The 22551-nt window shown below is 34.0% G+C and overlaps 1 protein-coding gene across 2 annotated transcripts in view; it reads left to right on the top strand.

Annotated features, from left to right (window-relative positions):
- Nucleotides 1-22551, top strand: part of GPHN (gephyrin) — a 351760-nt gene that overhangs the window by 178261 nt on the left and 150948 nt on the right. For both annotated transcript variants that reach the window (XM_087819798.1, XM_016223798.2), the window contains exons 6-9: nucleotides 325-391; nucleotides 6402-6674; nucleotides 7938-8045; nucleotides 16906-17040. In XM_087819798.1, coding sequence (XP_087675924.1) covers nucleotides 325-391; nucleotides 6402-6674; nucleotides 7938-8045; nucleotides 16906-17040 — 583 coding nt within the window. The remainder of the gene's footprint in view (nucleotides 1-324; nucleotides 392-6401; nucleotides 6675-7937; nucleotides 8046-16905; nucleotides 17041-22551) is intronic.

The raw sequence follows: 22551 nt of genomic DNA, 5'->3' as shown, positions 1-22551 counted from the left end.
TCATTAAAATCTTACAACTGTATGAGTTATGAAGAACCTGAAGTTAGAGAAAGAAGATAATTTGACCATTATTTCTTTAAAGTGACTTTGATTTATTCTGATTGCATGTTCAGTGTATTTTTTCCCATCCACGACACTGACCATTGTAAAAACCTCAGCCAGATTTCCCAATGTGTATAGCAATTGGTGACTCTAGCCACAGCAATTTTATTTCTAAAACAATTGTTCACATGTAAAGTACAGTGATTGATCTTTATTGTTGAATATATTTAAACCAATCTTTCATTGCCATTTAGTATTCATCCAGTTTATCTTTCTTTTCAGGCCTGTATGTGGAATCAGAGGAAAAACTCTCATAATTAACTTGCCAGGTAGCAAGAAAGGATCTCAGGTAAGAAACCTTGAGAATTATATGGTGTAGTGTTCTTGAAAATTATATGGTTTAGTGTGCAAGCTATGGCCAGCTGTGAGAGTTAGCCAATCAAAAGGTTGGAGCACTCCACAAGACCACCCTCACTTCTGACACCAACTGCAATTCTATGCATTTCCAAAACCACTCTGTTTCAGTAATTCACTAAAAAGACTCACAAAACTCAATGAAATATGGTATACCCATGGTTATGGCTTATTACAGGGAAAGGATACAGATTAAAATCAACCAAGGGAAGAAACGCATTAGACAGACTAGAGGAGAGTTACCAGATGGGAATTTCTGTTATCTTCTCTCTGTGGAGTCAAGAATGCATTGATCTCCTGACATCAGTGTATAACACAGGGAGTATTGCCAATCAGGGAAGTTCCAAGCCTCTGGTGTCCGAAGTTTTTACTGGGGCTCATCACATACTACTCATATGGCTGACCTTTAATCTCTAGTCCAACACTTTCTAGAGGCATAACTGATATCACATTGCCCAAAGCCCCCATAATAAATCACACTGTTAGACTTTCTGATGGTCAAAGTTCCCAGTACAAGGATACTCCTGTCACTCCTCTGTTACTGAGGGCAAAAGCCAGACTCTCTTTGAGTTAATTCTTTATTAGACAAGCTACCCCCTGGCCTTTAGCCAAGGCTCTCTTCAGCTAAATAATTGTATTTGTATGGCTAGACATCTGTATTGACGATAACGTTTTTATTACAGACACAAAAACAATTTAAGTGTGAATATGCCTAAGATTTGGAGAAGCCAGTGTGGGATTGGGATAGATTCATAGAAATAGCTAATCCATTTACTATAGCCATTACATACATTTTTCATATTTTTGTACTAATTTACTGATTTTCTACCTTGATCTACAATTTTTAGCTTTTGATACATTTACATAGAGCTATTTACCGTAGAAATTAGACCTATTGCTCAGGCCAGTCATTTTTCATTGGTATTATATTTTGAGGAAACTTTTACTCAGTTTCCCAGTACATATAACCAGTTTTATAATCTTACTAAACTGCCATTATTATAACATATCACAGTATAGTAGTAGATATAATGTGAAAACTAAGAATCAGAAGATACTGGCACATAACTGAATTCCTACACACAATTAAAGTTAGCCTAGTCTATCATCATATCGTATGACAAAAATGCCTCCCAGAATGATGCTACTCAGGTTTAAGGCTTGCCAGTTTCCAAAAGAAGTAGTCTTAACAATATATGGCTTTTCCCTTTCTGGCATTTGTTACAACTGAGCTAAGAAACAAAATCATCTCTTGCTCTAAACCTCTTTTGATATACCAATATAATATTGGATTTCCCTCATTGCATAACCCATTTATTCACTCATTTACCTTTAGCTGCCATTTCTTTTCTCCGTTTATACCCAAACTTTTCCTTTGAAAATCTTTGAATTGAAGCCATTGGTTTGGCCACTGTGTGATCCAGATTGCCATCAGTAATACTTATTTAGCAAGTGCCTCTTAGCTAGTTCATTTCCATTAATATAAAGTAGGGTTACTTATGTATAAAACTAGTAGGCACTCACAGTTGCAGCCCTGGTCCTAGGACTACTACAGCTGGTAGAAGAAAAAAAAGTTACGGTGAAATGAGGGGAAAAGTGTAGTCCTAAAGTAAAAAGTACGTCATAAGAGCATCCTCCCCCAACCCTCTCTTCCCTAGAAAAGTAGAGGAATCTGTCTAGTGGGGACCATCCATTGGCCTCCCTCGTGTTGAGTATAATCACACACCAATGAAGATGTGTAAGCCAGCCCTTCATGTCTTTATCTCCTCCCCTTTGAGACAACAAATGTCTCATTTGTCCATTCTAATTTTCTAACAAATCATTGCTCTGTAGATGAAAGTGTGTTCCATGGTATAATAGTCATTGATACAATATCATCTGTTCTGGTCCTTTCACAGTACACTGAGCATTTGTATCTACCACTGGGTAAGCAAAGCCCAGTGCAGAGTAAGTGTCTATTCCTGTTAGGACCCATTTGTAGCCTCCAGAGACTACTGGCATCAGGCCAACTTGCCAGCTCTGTGCAGGACCTTCCCCTGTGGAATCTGCTGTATAGCCCTCTGCCATCTCTGTCTCTCTTGTTAGCAGACAGAACAGTCCTTGTTGGCACTGTGTGTCTCTGAAAGTGCAAGAGGAATATATCTACATCCATCCCATCTCTGCAGCCCCCTAATGTCCACTCATCTCATGGGCCCAGTTGGCCATATCAAGAACTACACCAGTATCTGCTTACCAGTTCCAGTCAGTTTCTAATTCTGGAAGGGGGTTCTTTGGATGGGCATTAACATATCCTACTTTAATATACCCCTTGCATTCCCAGAGCAATTTCCATAGGGCCATACCCCATTCAGGGATCCCTTTAGTAAACCAGTTTTCCATTGTCCTTCTGCCTGACCATATGGCCAGGCCATTAGACACTTCCCATGAATCAATAAAAACCCAAACATAGGGCCAAACATCATGCAGTTCAGCCCATCGAGCTGATTTGTTTTTACCTTCTTCAATCAGAGTGGCGGCCTTCCAAACAGGATGCTGTCCCTTCACCTTGGAATTGCCATCCATAAACCAAGCAGCTCTTTGTTGATCAATAGAAAGCTGTTTATAGGGCACCGCCCAAGTGGCCCAAGTGGCCATAGGATCCAGCAGCTCCTCAGGTGGTTCCGAAGTCGGCCCTAGGTGAAAAGAGGCTACCTGCTCGTGAGTACCTCCTTGCATTCTCCTGGTAGCATGATCCTATATCCACCATTTCCATTTTATTATGGAACTCTCCTGGGCATTGCCTTCCCCATTAGAGCATTTCTCTGACATTACCTAAGACATGATGGATATTTCAGGTTTCAAGATTATATTATTTTTTTGTCCTTCAGTAATGAGAGAAGTTTCAATTAAAGTTTAATAACAAGCTAGTAATTGTCATCTCAAATATAAATGTTCTGGTCCAAAATCCCAGCAGTTGTTGCTGGGTCACACTCACAGGTTTTTGCCATAAACCCCAGTTTGTACTCCACACAGGGCTATTGTACAGCAAATTAATGACCTGTGTGGGCTCAGACAATCTTATTGATTCCCACTTAGCATATCCAATCTATATTGGTGGAAGAGTGGATTTACATGCCTTCTGTCTTACAATACTAGGTAGGGGAAGAACTCTCCAGTCAAACACAATATCCATTCCCATAATACATTCAGGTAAAGGAGACTTACCACTTCACATAATGTTCACTGTACAAACATTCTATTTTCATCCAAACTTTCACCTTAATCCCTATATTGCATTCCTATATTCTCTCAATCTAATATTATCCCCCAGTTAGGACTTCAGCAAGTTTTAGAATCACAGTACATGGGTCTCACCATGTCAAGAAGTCCCCCCAAAATCTCTTCTCATTCCCTGACCATTTTACCCATATATGTGCATATGGTCTTGGATTTCTAGGCCTGCATTGGGTCAAGATATCCAGATCACTTTGTCAGGCCTTATCTTGATTAGATAATGGGATCATCATTTTAGGTGATTCAAGGTAAGGTTTCTTAAAGTTATCTTTGCCTTCTAGCTTTTTAAATATTTCTAAACTAAGGTAAATAGAGATTTGTTTAGGACCCAAAGCCCTCATGTTAAATCACATTGTTAGACTGTGTATTGGCCATAGTCACCAGGAAAACAAAGGCACTCCTATCAGGAGACCAGCAAGTGCTCCCATCTGTTTGTTCAGTGCACAACAATGCTACATTAACACAATTGTTTTACCCCCATCAGTGCTCACTTTATTCAGCCGTTAATTTTTTTTAAATTAAATTTATTGGGGTGACATTGGTTAATAAGATTATGTAGGTTTCAAATGTACAATTCTATGATACATCTGTCTATTGCATTGTATGCCCACTATCCAAAGTCAAATCTTTTGTCACCATATATTGGACCCCCCTTATCCTTTACTGTCCCCTTCCCTCCCCTTCCCTCTGGTAACCACCATACTGCTGTCTGTGACTGTGAGGTTTTGTCTGTTTGTTTTGTTTGTTCATCTGTTGCTTTCAGTTTTATAGCCCATATATGAGTGAAATCATATGGTTCTTAACTTTTTCTGTCTGATTTATTTTGCTTAGCATGATATTCTCAATTTCCACCCTGCTGGGACAATTTTGTTGTATCTCTCATTCTCTTTCCCCATTCTCTTATGAATCAGTCTAAGTTTATTCACTATTTATTGCTTCAACCTAACTTTTTTCCTTTGGAAGCAGCTCTGAGGCTAGCAACTATATATTGGACCAGCCAGAATCTCAGCATGGCTCAGCCTCAGGATCCACCCCAACATCCTCCCTTACATTCATTTTAGCTAGTACATATAACAGTAACCAAGGGATTAAATATGTACCTTGTTTCTTATTATTTTGCATTTATTTATGCATCCAATGACACAGCTCCTTAGGAGTTGGATCTTTCATTTCAAAATTTCATTGCTAACTTATCTTCAATAAGTAATTGCAGCACAGCTGCATTTCCATTCTGTGGGTGACTCTGTGTTCATTCAGGCTCTAAAGAGTCATTATTCCTCACCCTCTCTTCCTTCCTCCTCCAAGAGCACATGTTTCATGCATCAGAGTCTTTCTAGTGAATCCCACTTCGAATACCAACTGTATTGAGTTTTGGCCAACTGTAAAAGTTAGCCAATACCAGTTGGAGCACTTCACAAGACTGTCCTCACTTCTGACACCAATTGCAATTCAAGGGATTTCTAAAACCATCCTCAGTTTTAATAATTTAATAAAGGACTCACAGAAAGAATACAGATTGAAATCAACCAAGGGAAGAAACAGATAGGACAGAGTCTAAGAGAGTACCAAATGAGGAACTCTGGTCATCCTCTCATTACCACCTCTCCATAATATGAAACAGTACAGAGTATTGCTAGCTAGGTACCCTCACTTCTGCCTGTGGTGTCCAGAGTTTTTATTAGGACTTGATCACATATTGTCCTCATAGCTGACATTTAGCCTAGACCTTTCCAGAGGGAAGACTGATGCCTTTACTCTCTAGTTCCTTCCAGAGGCAAAACTGATAATGTTTCCCCAAGCCTTCATAATAGATCACAGTGTTAGGCTGTCCAGTAGCTAAAGCCCCTAGGCAAACAAACACACTTCTATCAGGCATGACATTCCAAGGAACTAGAGATCACCTCCTAAAATCTGAGGGTAAAGGCCAGACCTCTCTTTGGTTAAGGTTAAAGTCTTTACTATGCAGTCTTTATCAGTAAAGTGATTGAGCTGTACAAAAAGAGGTCAAAATATTGGACACTCTTTCATGTATTCCAGTAACCCTCCATAAATTTAAGATACATCTTACATTTTAAGGTAAGTTACTTTAAATGTAAAAGAGAAGGACTTCTGCCCAAACACATTCCCCAACATATCTGGCCCTATATTCTAATGTTAAAGTTCTCACCTATTCTCTTTTTGGTGATGCATTATTGGTAATAGTGGGCAGGTGAGCAGGAGACTACATTGACTTTAATGCAGTGTTCTGTACAAACTTATATCAAATGTTGCCTAGCTATACTTTATGATGGTAGTCAGGACTTTCTATCTCTGAATACAATAGTTCAGTCCTCAGCTGGTTTGTTAGTTCTAGTGCTCTGCTCTAATTAAAGAGGTGAAAACTCTTTTTCTTTTCCCATAATGTATCTTTAAACCCCAAAGTTGTATAGAAATATTTGTTTAAAAAAATGTTGAGTGCCTATATAGTACTGTAGTTCTTCAGAGAATACTGTAATATATGCCATGCTTACTTCATATTTCATATTTCAACAATAATGCTTTAAATATGATTCATTCTTAAGACTGGTGCAGAGAAATACAAATCCAAAACCACAAATAAATTTGATTGCTACCATTTTATATGCCTATAAGAGTGCTTCATCTTCATTTTTTTTTCTTCCTCTTGCATACAGGAATGCTTTCAGTTCATACTGCCAGCTCTACCTCATGCCATTGACCTTTTACGTGATGCCATTGTAAAAGTTAAGGAAGTGCATGATGAACTTGAAGATTTACCTTCCCCACCACCTCCTCTTTCTCCTCCTCCCACAACTAGCCCCCATAAGCAGACAGAAGACAAAGGGGTTCAATGTGAGGAAGAAGAAGAAGAGAAGAAAGACAGTGGTGTTGCTTCAACAGAGGACAGTTCTTCATCACATATAACTGCAGCAGCCATTGCTGCTAAGGTAAGTCTGCTGAGAGAGACCCAAAGATCTAAAGGACCCAAAGGTAAATGTAGATTTCATCCCTCTTTCATCCCATCATTCCATAAGTTTAAAAAGAATTGGTATACTCATGACACTATAGCTATGTTTCCTTGACAAGGTAGAATCCTTGAAGGCACTGAAGCTTGTTCTGAGTTCTGAGTCATTAAAGATACTGCTGTTACCTAGTGAAGTAATAGCTGCAATGACAAACAATGTGACATTGAAGAACTCTTTGGAGATGTCATTTTTTGTTGTCATAATAAATACACAAAATGTTCATTTATTCAAAACAACAAATATTCACAAATTCTTAAAGGAACAGCAAACTGAAGGTAGGAAACCTTAGATGATTCAAGAGATTAGTTAAAAAGATTAATAAAGATTTTTTAATATAATGGTTTTCAGCAATTGACTAAGCAGTTATTTAAATATAATGACAAATTACCATAGTGGTGTAGAGAGGAAATGGATATAAGGTATTTGCATTTTTAATCTAATAAAGTAATATTATTAGGACAGTACCAAAGTATTAAAAATTCTTTTGGGGAAATTCTGGGAGTACCATGAGGTACTTGAGTAAATTAAGTCATCTTAAAGTCACAGAATATGATTTACATTATTATCCATACCTAGTATAATCTACCCAGTGTGCTTTAAAATCTTCAGAAAGTAACATATCACTTCTGGAAAATAATGATTGTTCATTGATTGAGAGCATAAAGATTGAAAATCTAATTGCTATCTAAAATAATTCCTAAAGTTTATGGATTGTCCAGATATTTTGGCCATGAGGATAGCATGAGAGGGTTTTTTGACAATATGTAGATTAGAAAGGATCATAGAGATCCTTTTGAAGTGTCCATTCAGACAACCAGTAGGTGATCCTTTCACTGAAGACCAGATGATTTTATCTCCAGATCTATTTAATGATCCATTAAGTTTTTACTTAAGGTCAATAAGAATTTAAGTTGTGTGTGAAGTTTATTTTCTTTATATGGAACTAATTGGTGAATTGGATACATTTAAAAATCAATATATGTTCTTTCCCTTTTACTCTTCATTAAAAGAGTAAAAAATACCACCAATTTCAAAAGAAAAAAGCTTACAGCATTTGAAATCTAAGCTGATTTGACATTTCATTGTTCCATTTGTTTTCACCTTTTTTCCTTTCCAGTCATTTTGCTTGTGTAGTTTCATGTTTTCTTGTCACTATATTCATAGTTGTTATGTGTTGTGCATTAGAAGCATCCATTCTACACCAGTCCTGCTGTTATCATGGCACACGGTGAGCAGCCCATCCCTGGTCTCATCAATTATTCCCATCATGCAACAGGCAGTGCAGATGAACGGGTAAGACAAAGAGGCTTTTGCATTAATGATTTTGCAGGCATACCACCTACCTCCTATCCTTGGAGGTAGGCCATAACATATTATGGAAGATGTGTTTTATTCAGAAGGATCTTCATCAGTGCTTCTTGTGAAAGTCTAAGTGCCACGGAGTATATTTCATCAAGGAATTTAATTTAATAGAGTTTCTCCTGTCACTACTCTAATACCATTAAGATTCTGTAGTATGTGGCAATGAGCTTTCATTATATGACTTCCAAGAAATTCATTGCTTAGAAGTTATTTTTTTTCTTTAGCAGTTTTATCACATAATTTCAAATAAATTACCCAACTTAATTAAAGTAATTTCTTTAAGAGGTTCACCTTATGTCTGAACATCTAAACAGATTGGTCAAGCTAATATTTCATTTGTATTAACCTTGGGTTTTTTTTGCTCATTATTTTACATCTTTTTTTTTTTTTCACTATGTTCTCATTATAGCTATTTAGAGTTGAGTCTTGATACAAATGCCGAAGTTCCTAATCTTTAGATAGAAATTTTAAATGATACATATCACTTCTTTCAGTCACTGGCTGAATGATAGTTTGCAAAAAAAAAATGCCAGGCTAGGAAAGATTAAACTGATAAATATAACTGACTAAACAGTGATAATTTAGACTATGACTGCAAAAAAAAAAAAAAAAAAATCTATCTCAGTCCCTAATATGGATATAAACTGAGAGGAGAAAAGAAGTACCAAAGTAAAATTTGGCTTTAAATAGGAAGAACAAACACTCAAAATTTGGGGAAGGGGATATGGAAGGGTGGGAGGGGAGCTAGTATCAGTAGTCTCTGGGGAGTTACACTACCAAAATGAAGACTTTAACCCTTATATTCAACAAGCCCTACCTGGTTGGAAATAGATGGGTTAGTCAAAGGACAAGTAGAAAATTTAAATACTGATTAGTAAAATTACTAACGAATTTCAGTTGACAACCAGTATGTGAATTCTCCAGATATAGCTTTGTTATAAACATTCAAAAATATACCATACTTGAAGCAGGACTATTTTTTATATTTTCATCTTATAAAACAACCACAAAAACTGTAGTAATCCTGGTTTTCAAAATAAAGTATTTGTAAGTTTTATATTCATAACCAAACTTTAAGTTATTATATTCTGAGTTTTATATTATTATACTGAAAATTATTTTAGTGTCTCTTTTTTAGTTTTCTCAAAGATCTCACATAACTAGTATCATCCTAGCTGCATGGAAGAGAAATTAATTATTACATACAATGGATTCCTTTTATTACTAGGATCTCATTCTCTGGAGGAACTAGTTGAAATGGCTGTTTAAGTGTTCTAACTGGATGTCCTCATATGGCATCATCAGGAACTTATTATTATTAAATGATATTTAATAATCTTTTGTAAGTAGTGGTTATGGTCTTTTGGCAGGTAATTCAGTTTTGTAAGTAGACTTACACTTTTGTGCTTCCTTTAACAAATAATAATCAGAGCTATAAATCAAAGAGTATAATTTTCTAGTTCTTCAGACCTAACATCCATAGAAAATAATGAAAAAGAAAAAATAGGGAGGTTTTTAATGTTCTTAGTGATCCTAAAGAAGTTGTATTAACTATGTGAATGCTTATCTGTCACTAACTTCATCAATGAGCCTCAAGTGGTTCTGAATGCCCTGGTTTATTGTCAGTGTTTTAGATCTCTGCATAATAACAGTCATTTGCAGCATCTCTATGAACTATTTGGCTGAGTTTTACAAGCTTTACTAATGTAAAATTTAAAAATTAGTTTTCAAAAGGGAGCGTCTAATTACCTATTGGAGAGAAAAATCATAATTTCCCTCAGCTGGTTCCCATTGTAAGGCATGTGAAGCAGTGTGGAATAATGTAAAATTATGCAACTTAAAATCAGAAAAGCTGGATATAAGCCCTGACTTTACCACTTAATATTTGGAACATATTACTCAAGATGTAAGGTTCAACTTCTCATCTGTGATTTTAATAAGTATAGATAATCCTTGTAAAGAAACACTCATATGAATATTTAAATTTTTACATTAATAAAAAAGATAGGTTATAGTCATACCTTATATGATTACTGTCTAGGCAAAATCATATTGTGTATTTTCATATTGTGTATATATATGAATCATGAATTCTTGTGGATTCTTTATATCATTGATTTTTATCTAAATTTAGGTCTTCATATTCTTGTTAAATTTCATTTTGCGTCCTGGTTGATGTCCCTCAGTTGGTTGGGCATCATCCCATGCACTGAAAGGTTGCCAGTTCGATTCCTGGTCAGGGCATGTGCTCAGGTTGCCGGCTCAGTCGCCAGTGGGATTGTGCTGGAGGCAGCCAATTAATGTTTCTCTCTCTCTTCCTCTCCCTTCCTCTTCTAAAAATCAGTTAATTTTTTTTTTAATTTCACTTTGCTACATTCAGCTGATCAGTCTAGCCTGAAGAGATCTTTTTAAATCTATATTGGCCTGTCTTTTTTAGTATATTACCTGTCTTTTCCAGCTCTGTCATCTACAGATATATTAACCATGTATTCATGCAAGTCACTGATAGAACTTTTTTTAGGATAGGCCATTGTACATACTACCAGAATTACTAACCAGCTAACATGTACTTCTCTTGTAGTTATCAAAACCCACTTTGTCTCTTTTGTCCACAAGAATTTTATGACTTGTCAGAAGATACCTTACTGAACTCAAAATATATTGTTCTAGTAAAATGTTCATTATATTTAGTCGTAGCTTTTAAAGGATTAGTACCAGCCCAGCCAGGTGTGGCTCAGCTGTTGAGCATCCACCTAGGATCCAGGCGATCAGTGTTCAATTCCCGGTCAGGGCACATACCCAGGTTGCGGGCTGCAACCGATCAATGACTCTCTTATCATTGATGTTTCTATCTCTCTCTCCCTCTCCTTTCCTCTCTCTGAAATCAATAAAGATATATTTAAAAAATGAAAATGAAAAGATTTAAAGGATTAGTACCAAAGCTCTGGAAATATACATAGTGTATATTTTCTAAAAGAACCCATTTAGGTAGTCGTCTGTCATCTATTTTTATTATTCGGATCCTGTAGTGCACACTGAGATGTCTATAAAGTTTTCTAAGCAGAGAAGTTATTAGGAGAGGGTACATATGATGGAACTAACCTCGAAGGTTAACAAGGACTCCAAAAGCCTTACCAATGGACAAATTGTGGCTATGGAAGCCATACTTCTTCATATGTAGTTGCTTTGGGAGACTGCCTCCATTATTATAAATTTGCTCACTAGCTACACAAAATTAAATCCAAATAACAGAGAGATCTTTTATTGTATTAGTCTTAAAACTTTTCTGTTAGTTTAACCATTTTCAGAATGAAAAAAAATTAAGTGGTAAAAATAATGATTCAGAGAGTGTAATATATGCTTATTTATGAATCCCTTGAATCATATACAAATGTGTATGTTTTTACTATTAGTATTCTTACTGGCATTTCAAAAGACTACAGAGTTCAAAAAGGAAAATGATACTTTGGCTGTGAATTCTGATTTTGATGTATTACTCTATTTCTTATTTTAGAAGTGTTTCCCCAATCAGTCAAATTAGCTTTAGGACAGTAAAAGCAACATAGATAGAATCAGCACAGTTCCTAAGAAAGCATGTATTCCCATTACAATTTCCCTTAATGAAAAAAATTTTATTGTTTAATTGCATATCTACAGAGAGTTTTAGATCAACTAAGACAAATTGTTTTCTCCCTGTAGTTGCATAAGATAGTAAGAATACAGATTAGTTCTCTAAAAGGAGGAATGTTATTTCTTTTGGAAGTGATTTGGCATTTCTCTTTCTCATTTTTGCTGACTTAACCCACTACAAATTCTGCTTACTCTAGGTGGATTCTCACTACTCCTTGTCAAGTCTTTGGTTCATCCCTTATTGACTCCTTTATACACATCAATGAGATACAGACCTTCAACCTTTTTTCACCTAATTTCCCGTTCTCTGCTCTTGCTCCTTTTTTTTTTTAATCCTCACCTGATACGTTTTTATTGATTTTTAGAGAGAGGGAGGGAGAAAGATAAACATCAATGTGAGAGAAAAACATTGATCATTTGCCCCTCATACACACCCAACCAGGAATCAAACACGCAACCTTTTGGTGTATGGGGCAATGCTCCAACCAACTGAGCCATCTGCCAGGGCAACTCTTGCTTCTTGTTATATTAAAATAAAGACCATCAGGGCTAACCATCTGCTCTTTTTGCTTAAACTATTTTTTTGAGTTAATATTTTGTTCCCTTCTTTCTATCTCAAAGAGAGGTTGTAATTTTCAAAGTTAATGACTGCTTTTACTACTTTATTATTAAGGAAATAATTATTAAGTATCATCAGTGTGCAAGACATTGTGCTCATTCTTTTACATTTCCCTAGTTAATGAGTGTGTTGACCACTTGTGAATTTTTGAAATCATCTCTTGCCTGGTTTTCATTACTCAATTTTTTTTTCATTTTAAGTAATACATGAATACATTCTCCTTATTAAAAAATAAAAATGGAACATAGGTAAGATTAACATGCATTTGAACCACCTTCTTATTTCAGTCTCTTTACTTGTTATATGTCAATTCCAGATTTTCTATTTCCTCTTAAATCAGTTTTGATAGTTTCTGTGTTTATAAGAATTTGTTTATTTCATGTAGGTTATCCAATTTGTTGGCATACAGTTGGTCATAGTTTTCTCTTATAATCCTTTTCATTTCTGTGAGATCAATAATGTTTGCACTTTTCATTCCTGATTTAATAATTTTTATTTTCTATCTTATTTTTTCTTGGTATTCTAACTTTAGCTAGGTTTGTCAATTCTGTGGATATTTTCAGAAAACCAACTATGCTTTTGTTGATTCTGTTAGTGTTTTTCTGTTCTCTATTTTATTTATCTCCATTGTAATCCTTATTATTTATTTCTCTTTGCTTTGGGTTTATTTGCTCTCCTTTTCCTAGTACTTAATGTCAAAGGTTATGTTATTCTTTCGAAACTTTCTTTTTTAAAGTATATTTTTGCAGCTACTTTACTTTGAGCACTATTGTTGCTGTATCCCATACGTTTTGGTCTGTTGTTTTCTTATAATAACTTTTTTCAGTTACAGTTGATGTACATTATTATATTAGTTTTAGGTGTACAACCCAGTGATTATACATTTATATAACTTACAGTGATCACACCAATAAATCTAGTACCCAACTAACACCATATCTGGTTATTACAATATTAATGACTGTATTCCCTATGCTACTGTACCTTACATTTCCATGACTATTCTGTAACTACCAATTTGTATTTGTTAACCCCTTTACCTTTTTCACCTGTCACCCCAAATCCGCTACTATCTGGCAACCATCAAAATGTTCTTTGTATCTATGAATCTGTTTGTCTTCTGCTTGTTTGTTTATTTTGTTTTTAGATTCTATGTATAAGTGAAATTATATGGTGCTATCTTATTTGCTAAGACTTAATTCACTCATCTGTGTTGTTGCAGATGGCAAGATTTTATTCTTTTTTATGGCTTAGACATATTACATTGTATATATGCACTACTTCTTTATCCATTGATGGACATTGAAGTTGCTTCCATATTTTGACTATTGTAAATAATGCTGCAATTAATATAGGGATGCAAATGTCTTTTCTATTTACTGTTTTGGGTTTCTTCAGATAAATACCCAAAAATGGAATTGCTGGATCCTTCTTTGTCTCTTGTTTTAGCCTTTGTTTTAAGTTCTCTTTTATCCGTATAAGTATTGCTACCTCAGCTTTTCTGTTTGTTTTCATTTTCATGAAATATTTTTTTCCATCCCTTTACTTTCAGTCTCTGTGTGTCAATATGATCTTTGTCTTTATGATCTCATCTGTTTATGTAGCTTCCACAGCCATATTTGTGCAATTAACTTTTAAGTTGCTATCTCTAGCATAAGTTTCTTTTTTTGAGATGGATTGAAAATTTATTTCCAGGCTACATAATGAAATTGCAAATTTATGGTTGCCAATATTGACTGGATCCACAATAATGGTCGATAATTCCTTTGCCAAATCCTTAGTTGTCTTCCATGCTCATTCATTTCAATGCATTTATCTATATTTTTATGACTCTTCCAAAGTTCTCTTCCCTAGCTCTACTTCCCCGTTTTCTCATCAATAGATCTTTACTCCAAGCATCAAAGAAAAGAATAATAGTGAAAGTCTATCTTCTTTTCCCACAAATTACCTTATTTTATCATCCTTCCTTGCTTCCTCAACTCATTTTCACTCTTTTTACTTTACTGATAACTTCTTTAATTGATAGATCTAATGGCTTCTTTTTAACTCTCATCCTACTCCTATTTCTTCAATATTTATATCATTTTTTACCTCTCCTTGAAAGTTTATTCTCTTTTTACTTCTTTTATGTTCACTCTTTCTTGATTTTCCTCTTATGTTTCTAGCACTTTCTTAAAAAGAGGAATATGAAATAATTTATCTTCCAAACTGAAATACTTCTGAAAGTAAAAAGATGTGCTGTTTAATAATTGAGCCAGGATAATAGATATAAACCTAGCTTGTTCAAGGAAAAATAGGATGTATGTTCATTTCTTTTACAGATTTTCCCCCCAATTCTTTTTCTTCTGTTATCCCCTTAATATGAATATCACCTAGAATTCTCAACCATTAGCTTTTGTTCTCTGATATACTCTCCTTGGGTGATCTGAAAATTTGCATGACCGCATCTACCACCTCCATTGATAATTCCCAAAGTATATATCCAGTCCCTAACTCTTTCCTAAGCTGCAGTCTCATGTTTCTAATAGCTCACTGGGTATTTCCAGACTATTAACTCAAAAGTATATACACCAAAATGTAAACCTGTCTTCCCCCTCAAATATCTTACTGGTTTCTTTACATTCATACACAGAGAGGAGAAAGAGAGATGTGTGTGTACGTGAATGTGTGTAAGTCTGGAAATATATATATCACACATACATACAACTTTATGTAGGTATTTCATTCGGTACTGGACACCAATAGTAGCAAAAACATGGTTCCATCATTACAATGCATTCTAGTATGGGAGCTAGACTTTGATCAAACTATCACACGTATAATGTAGTATAAGTGTGGCAATTGCTATGAAGGAGAGGAACATGATGCCATGTGAAGTATATAATAGGGGCATTTGATATTGTTTCCAATACATGACCTTTTTATTATGCAGAAGTGGCAACATATAGCTCTTCTAAATTAGACTATCTCAATTTTTTTTGAAGTATTTTTTGAAATTTAGTACTCAAATGTACTGGCAGATGGAGCCATTTTTCTTCTTAAAATTCCCATTGCATTTCTTCCAAGTTATGGGGATATTTTTCATGAATCACATAAATTGTTAAGCCTTGAAATAGTGGCAGTACCATTGTTATTGAGGATGTTGGTATGGAAACTAAATAAAAGAGCTTCTTTGAAAATAGTATTATGTCCTTTGTGAGAAAGAGATGATACATAAGATCAGTAGCACCTTTCTAGTCACAAAGTCTGGCTACCTCTTCCTTCTTTTCACATAGTATGTGATATTTGTTGATTGAATGTACATTGCATTTTTTATCATGTTTTTCCCATATTGTGCACAAAACTTGAAAGTGGTCACGTTCTCACTTTGATATTAGAAGACCTACACCATTAGTAGTAGCCCACAACATGAACTAAATTATGCATAGCTCCAAGTAATAAATTTTATAATCAACATAAATATTAATATTTTAAAAATAAATAATTCACATTATTTGTCCTTATGTTTGTATATTTTTAGAATGGTGATTCTCAATTACATCAAGTTTGGAATAATATAATAATAACAACAATAATAGTCAACATTTATTAAGTGTTTACTACTTGGAAGTGCTAGATAATTTATATACCCTATTTTATTTAACCCTCAGCAGTAATCCAGTGGGATAGATGCTATAATTATCTTCATTTTTTAGATAAAGGAAATGGCAATTAGAAAAATACATTCCTCTGGTATGAATAAAACTAATTTCTTCTCAAATTAAAAAAAGAAAAACATATTCATCAGCATCCCAGGAGAAGTCATAACATACTTAAATGGATAGTTGGGAAGAGTTTAATAAAGGACTATGGTACTTACAAAAGTTTGGACAGGACAGTTTTAGGGAAAGCAACCAGGCATATTGCAGTGCCCTGGGACTAGTAATAGTGGAAACCAATAATTTTCCTAGTCCTAATGGGGCAAAGAGAAGGAGCTGCTACTGGAATCCAGAAAAGAGCTATAAGCAAGTATCATCTGACCAGGGGCTGTGGTCCTAGCCAACCTATGGTGACCTGATAAAGAAGAAGCCAGAGGAATAAGTACCGTACCTTACTTTCCTCCAGCCCTTCAGGTTCCTGACAGTGCCTCCCATTGGCTGAACCCAACTGGAAACCAGAGAGCATGAGATAGCTTGTTGATTCTATCTGTACAGGTCGGCCTAGAGCAGGGAGTGAGGGAGATGGAAAGTGGATCTGAAAGAGAAATTGAAAGTGTCTGGGAAGTGCGTAACTATTAAATGGCAGAGTTGGAATGTGAGTGCCAAACACTCATAAAAAAGATTAATGAAATGTTTGGGCCAGGGGAAATATTTTAAATCTGAAGGTTTTTGTTCTATCCCAAATTGTTGAATGCATTTATAACTAACAGTACATGAGAAGAAATACATGAGCTCTGAGCTGGAAAGAATGCCCCTGTCCAAAAGAGAAGTTAGATGTGGGTATTGATTTTACTTTATGTTAATATTTTTAGAGTATTAAACCATGTTTATTTCCGTTATTCAGATTCCAGACTCCATAATTTCTCGTGGTGTTCAGGTGCTCCCACGAGACACAGCTTCCCTCAGCACTACTCCTTCGGAATCGCCTCGTGCTCAGGCTACATCTCGCCTTTCTACAGCTTCCTGCCCAACACCAAAAGTAAGTACAGTTCCTTGGCACTGTAGTCTACTATGTGATTCTGGGAAAACTAACCAATATTTTCTTCTGCTTGTCAAGGTCGGATTGCATGCTTGATAATACAATGATTAATAAAATTAATGGACTGTAAGATAGTTACCACCTACTGTTTCACAAATTGTCATACTAGGCCAACAGTAGGACAATAAAAATTACAGGCAAAACATCTACTTCTACATCACAGCTACAGGTATCACTTTCTGTAACTCCTGTTATTTGTTGTAAACTTTTTATTTTCTTAGCATACTCATCAGTATAGATGTGGAGTTACATGTTTGTGCAGAAGATCAATGCATTTCTGGCCAAAATAAAATAATGTTACCAAAGGGTGTGTTTTTTCAACCTGTCCAGGCTGGGGTATAGCTCCCTGCTCTAGTATCATTCCAAATTTTTTCAAACATATTCAACTTGGAATGTTGCTGCCTAATATTTGGAAACACATCTAAATTAATTAGAAAGAAAGTTTTAATGCCAACCTTTGGGGGAGGGAAGAGGTATCTTAGTATTTACTTTTTATAATTTTCCCAAGTATGGGGAAAATAAGTATTAGACATTTATTTGCTGCCTAACATCTTCATGTATATGGTAAATTAAGTAGCCAAACTTAATTATGGCTGTGACTGGAATGCCCCCTCCCTGGTTAAGTCAGTCATTTGTGCTATCTAGTTTTCTATGGAATGCATCCAATATTGGCATCAAAAGGTTAAGAGTAAAATTTCTTCTTACTTAATAGGGTATGGTGTTAGATATCAGGCTATACACTGAATTTATTTTAGGGTTCTGCAGATAATTTTTCAAATTTTTGTCTGTCATCAAATTTAAGGATTTATATAGCTGTCTTCCTTAATTCCAACTTCTCTGAATTTATTAATGTTATAATTGGATTTAACTAAAGCTATTTCAAGCAGTTCTTGATATATGTAGTGCAGTTGCTTTTACATTCCGTGGTACAACCTTCTCAGCAAAGTCTTCAGAGTGTTAGTGTTGTATATCCTTGTTTTTAGACTTGTAACAAAAATAATTGGTATTAATTTTATAGTTTAAAAACACTGAGGTCCTAAATCTTCGGTGAAGAAAAATTATAAGAACATTCTAGACATAAAATGTATGTTAATACTATTTGGATACCAGTCAGCTACATCTTCAACTGAATAAAAACATTGTGGTCTCTAGACTAAAATTGGATATATGAATCTCATCCATGTCTTTAAAATTTTTTAAACAAAATAATTTTTTGTTCAACTGAATTAAATTCTAATTGTACAAGTTGTATCACTTATAAAGTCTGGGAAATAATTAAAGCTGAAAGTTAAGGTCACTATTAATGTTTAGCCATTCACCAAATGTTAAGATCCAAATCTTGGGAATACAGAACCATCCAAGACACAGCATTTTATTTTTCCCCTTAACAATATACTGTGAACATAAATATTTTAAGCATAATTTAATTACACATACTAGTTCCTAAGCCTTTTTAAAAACTTTTTAATTACATTTTAATTACAAAGTGAATATTAAATCCAATTTTTAAAATCACTTGGTATTTCCAAATTTATTAAAGCGATTTAAAAATCCTAAAAATAAAAATGTTGATATTTATTAAGTTAATTTGCTTATTGCAGAACTTTAGGAGAGCAAGTGGCTTGTCTTGATATTTTTTCCTTAGTTAACACTTAGATGCTCAAACTGACAGTGAATTCATATAAAGGAATGTATTTTAATAACTTTTTTCCTAGGAATTTTTTCATATTCCCATCCAGGAATAAGATTCTGTTTCTTTAAAATAATTTTTTCCAGCACCAAAATGTATAACTCAAAGATAAAATTATTGCCTTAGTGTAATTTTAAATTAAACTGTTATGTTTGAATCAGAATACTAATATAATAAAAAACAGTTTGAATATTGATTTCTTGAAGGAGTGAAGAAAGTCAAACTAATCTTTCTATTAAATGTCTTAAATTATAAGACTGCTTGATTGAATCTAAATTAAATGTACTTATTATGCGCTTTTATATCAGTGAGAGATACGATCTCTTCCTTCGTGGAGTTTATACTGTAGGCAATGGCATATTAAAATAAATAGGTAGATAAACAAATAATTCTATTAATCATTTCACAGTAACTTAATAATTATAAATTGAAATTCATGCAAGAAGAAATGAAAAAGTTGTAATGATAGAAAATAATAGTAGGGAATGATCAGAGAAGACCTCTCTAAGGAGTAACATTTCACCAAGGATGTGAAGGATAAATAAAAACAAAACAAAAGCTTTTGTGCTGGGTGGAGGTTTTGAGAATTATATTCAGCAATAATGACTAGTTCAAAGGCAGTTTTCACCAGGCTGTTATCACCAATCAAGAGCTCTTAGACAGAAAGTTCGTTAGTACGTGAATAGTCTAATTCAGTGACTTCAAAATTCATTTTTATATATCAGTTCTTTTTTATTTTAAATAACTTTTTTTTTTTGCCTTTGCCTACTGATCATATTTCAAGACCATTGGTTTTAGCACTTAACTCTGTTCTAGGTGAACTATTTATTTTAATTTAAATAAAAATTTAGGGCAGAGAAAAAGTAAAAAAGAATGTCAGGTTTTTAATTTGGGATATGGGTAAATGATGATGTTATTAACTATATTAAGGAATAAAAGAGAAGAAGCAGGTTTTGAGGGTAAAAGAAAGGAGAATTAATACATTTTGGTCCTCAGTGTGTTCAATTTCAAATATGTATAAGACAGCCCAGGAATGATGTCCAGTACACAATTAGAACACAAGTTGAGTTTGACATTTTTATTGTTACTGCATCTTGGTTATGAGATTTATGATTTAGTTCATATTAGTGTTGGCCAAACTCCATAGAAATTCCTCATCTATGTTTCAGATTAGGTAGGCAGTCTGTCATGTACAGAATATATGTGCAAATCCTTCTTTTTACATTAGATGTACAATGCAGTCTTCAATGGTCAGCACTAGAAAGAGCACATGACCTGATAATGGAAGACTTGGATTCAGTTGCTGGGTTCTCTACTTAATAACCACACTACATTAAACAAGTTGCTCAGCTTTTCTGAGCTTCATGTCTGTGGTAAAACTAATAATCCTTGCCTCCCCAACAGGGTTTATTAATTTATTAAATTAGTCTTTGCCTGGTGCTAAGAGAGGAGTAGTGAGCAAGTAAACATTGTTCTTGCTTTTACAAATAGATAAAACAGGCAACTACAGATTATAATGAAGTATAAGTGCTATGATTTGTCATCAGAAATGCAGAATAATCTGGAAATTACCATTAGAAGAACTTAACCTAGTCTTTGTGAAAACAGAAAAGGGTTAAGTAACCAAATTAGGATTCAAAGCTAACAGCTCAAACCTTTCCCTCTGTAGTTTTTTATTACTGGGCAATATTTAAGCTGAAAGACTTTCTGTCCATTTGCATGTGTGCATCTGTTTCTCTTATGTCAACAAATAGAACACTAAACATTATTTTGGGTTCACATTTTATATGTTCATGGCAATATAATATCCTAGATTGTGCTTTGATCCTTTAAGATTCTCCAGCTATAGTGAGAATAAAACCTATGAAATCTAGTGAGAACAAAACCTCTGAAATCTATACCAACTTTGGATTTCACTTTTTATACCCTCATCACAATCTAATGAACAAAAGTATGAGTTACCATATTTTTGTTTTGTTTTTAATTAAAATATAGTTAACTTCTAAGCAAGTTTTAATTGAAAGGCATTGTCTCCAGCAAATATTTATTGCCAGACATGACATTATTTTATTGTATTGGGGGGAAAAGTTCTTTCTTTTCTTTATGAGATATTTTCTTTTAATGAAATCTGACTGAAATGATGAATGATTTCCACTCTTCTTGCTTTATGATACATTGAGGTATCTGTTAGGAACAAACTTGGGATTTTAATTATTTTCCTAAGTAAAATAGTGCCTAAGACAAAAAAATCAAATGGTGTGTAGATTCTATTAAAATAACAAGTGGACAATAAGTAGAGGACTCAAGTTCTAAAATGGTGATAGTCTCCCCAAAAGATTTACTAGAAGAATATATAAAAGATAAATTCTATTTTATTTATTTATTTATTTATTTATTTATTTATTTATTTATTTTTATAAGTTCTGTTTTAAAGTGAGCATGAATCACAACTTAAAGAAGGCTGGTTTTCAATTTTGAAAGGCAGGAACATCTTTATTAAAAATTAAGAGGCTTGAGGAAGAGAATCATGACCATAGCAAAAAAGAAAAAAAATCTAAACATTCAGTCAATTTATTATTCCCTATATATGCTATTAATAGAGAATATTTTTAGGGACCAATTCAATTATTCTTTTATTCCCTAAGCATCTGAAGTTTGACTTTAAAAAAATAAATGTAGTCAATTGTCACATATTCTCTTGTACCTTAAAGGTTAGAACGGAATTTTGTGCCAGACTTACCTGCAAGTTAGTTTTTTGTCCTCATGGGACAAAAATATAAACACTACCTGTCTAACTGAACTTAAGTTTATAAAATGATTAAAAAGTATATGTATTAAAATACCTTTCCATGAACAGTGTGTTCATTTGTACACTGTCTAATATTATATTCAAACAAAATGCGTAATTATTAATTCATTATAGGATTCTGTTATCCTTTGAACGTAAGAATTTAGATTACTGTGGGTAAAGAATAAATATTTTCTTAACTCACAGTTTTTAATGATTAAATCTGTCTAGAAGACAATGTGATTTCCTTTACATATAAAAATGGCATTATTAATCCAGTATCAGGATAATATTCCCTCTGAGATTTTTTCTTAATGATGTTAGTTTTTACTAACTATTCCATATTATCGCCACTTTCCTTTGTGAACACCACATCAATTATGTGATATGGCTAGTTCATTGATTCTAAACCTGAGGTTCTCAGGTCTCTGGAGAATCTCATATAGTTGCTAAAATTCTAGCCTAGATCATGGTGCTAACTAGGTCCTGCAAATTATTTTCTAGTACTTATAAGAGCATAAACAAAATCAACAAAATTATACTAAACATTAAGTTTCTTTGCTTTTGCTTGAAATTATATCAATATTGGTATAGCAACATCTATTCAGCTGTAAATGACATTATAGAAATATGGGTTCTACATGTAGAGTCACCAAATGCCAAAAAAGGTTAGAAAACTCTGAATTAGTGACATCAAAAGTATATTCTCGAAACATAAAAATGTAAGTTCTTTTGTGCAACATTAATTGCCGCATCTGATGAGTATTGAGCAATAATATCAAGACTATTTGTCACATTTAGCAGTTCTCAAACATAATGGTCTCAGGACTCCTTCATACATTTAAAAATTATTAAGGATCTCAAACGCTTTTGTTAAAAATAAATCTACTGAAAAGGATGGCATTGTTTTACATTTTTTTAAATGTATTTCAGTATTTGGTTTAATAGAAGACAGCCAATTCTCACATATGCT

This window comes from Miniopterus natalensis, chromosome 1 (assembly GCF_054644295.1).
Source record: "Miniopterus natalensis isolate mMinNat1 chromosome 1, mMinNat1.hap1, whole genome shotgun sequence".
Lineage (NCBI taxonomy): Eukaryota > Metazoa > Chordata > Mammalia > Chiroptera > Miniopteridae > Miniopterus > Miniopterus natalensis.
This window is presented reverse-complemented; position numbering and strand designations above follow the sequence as displayed.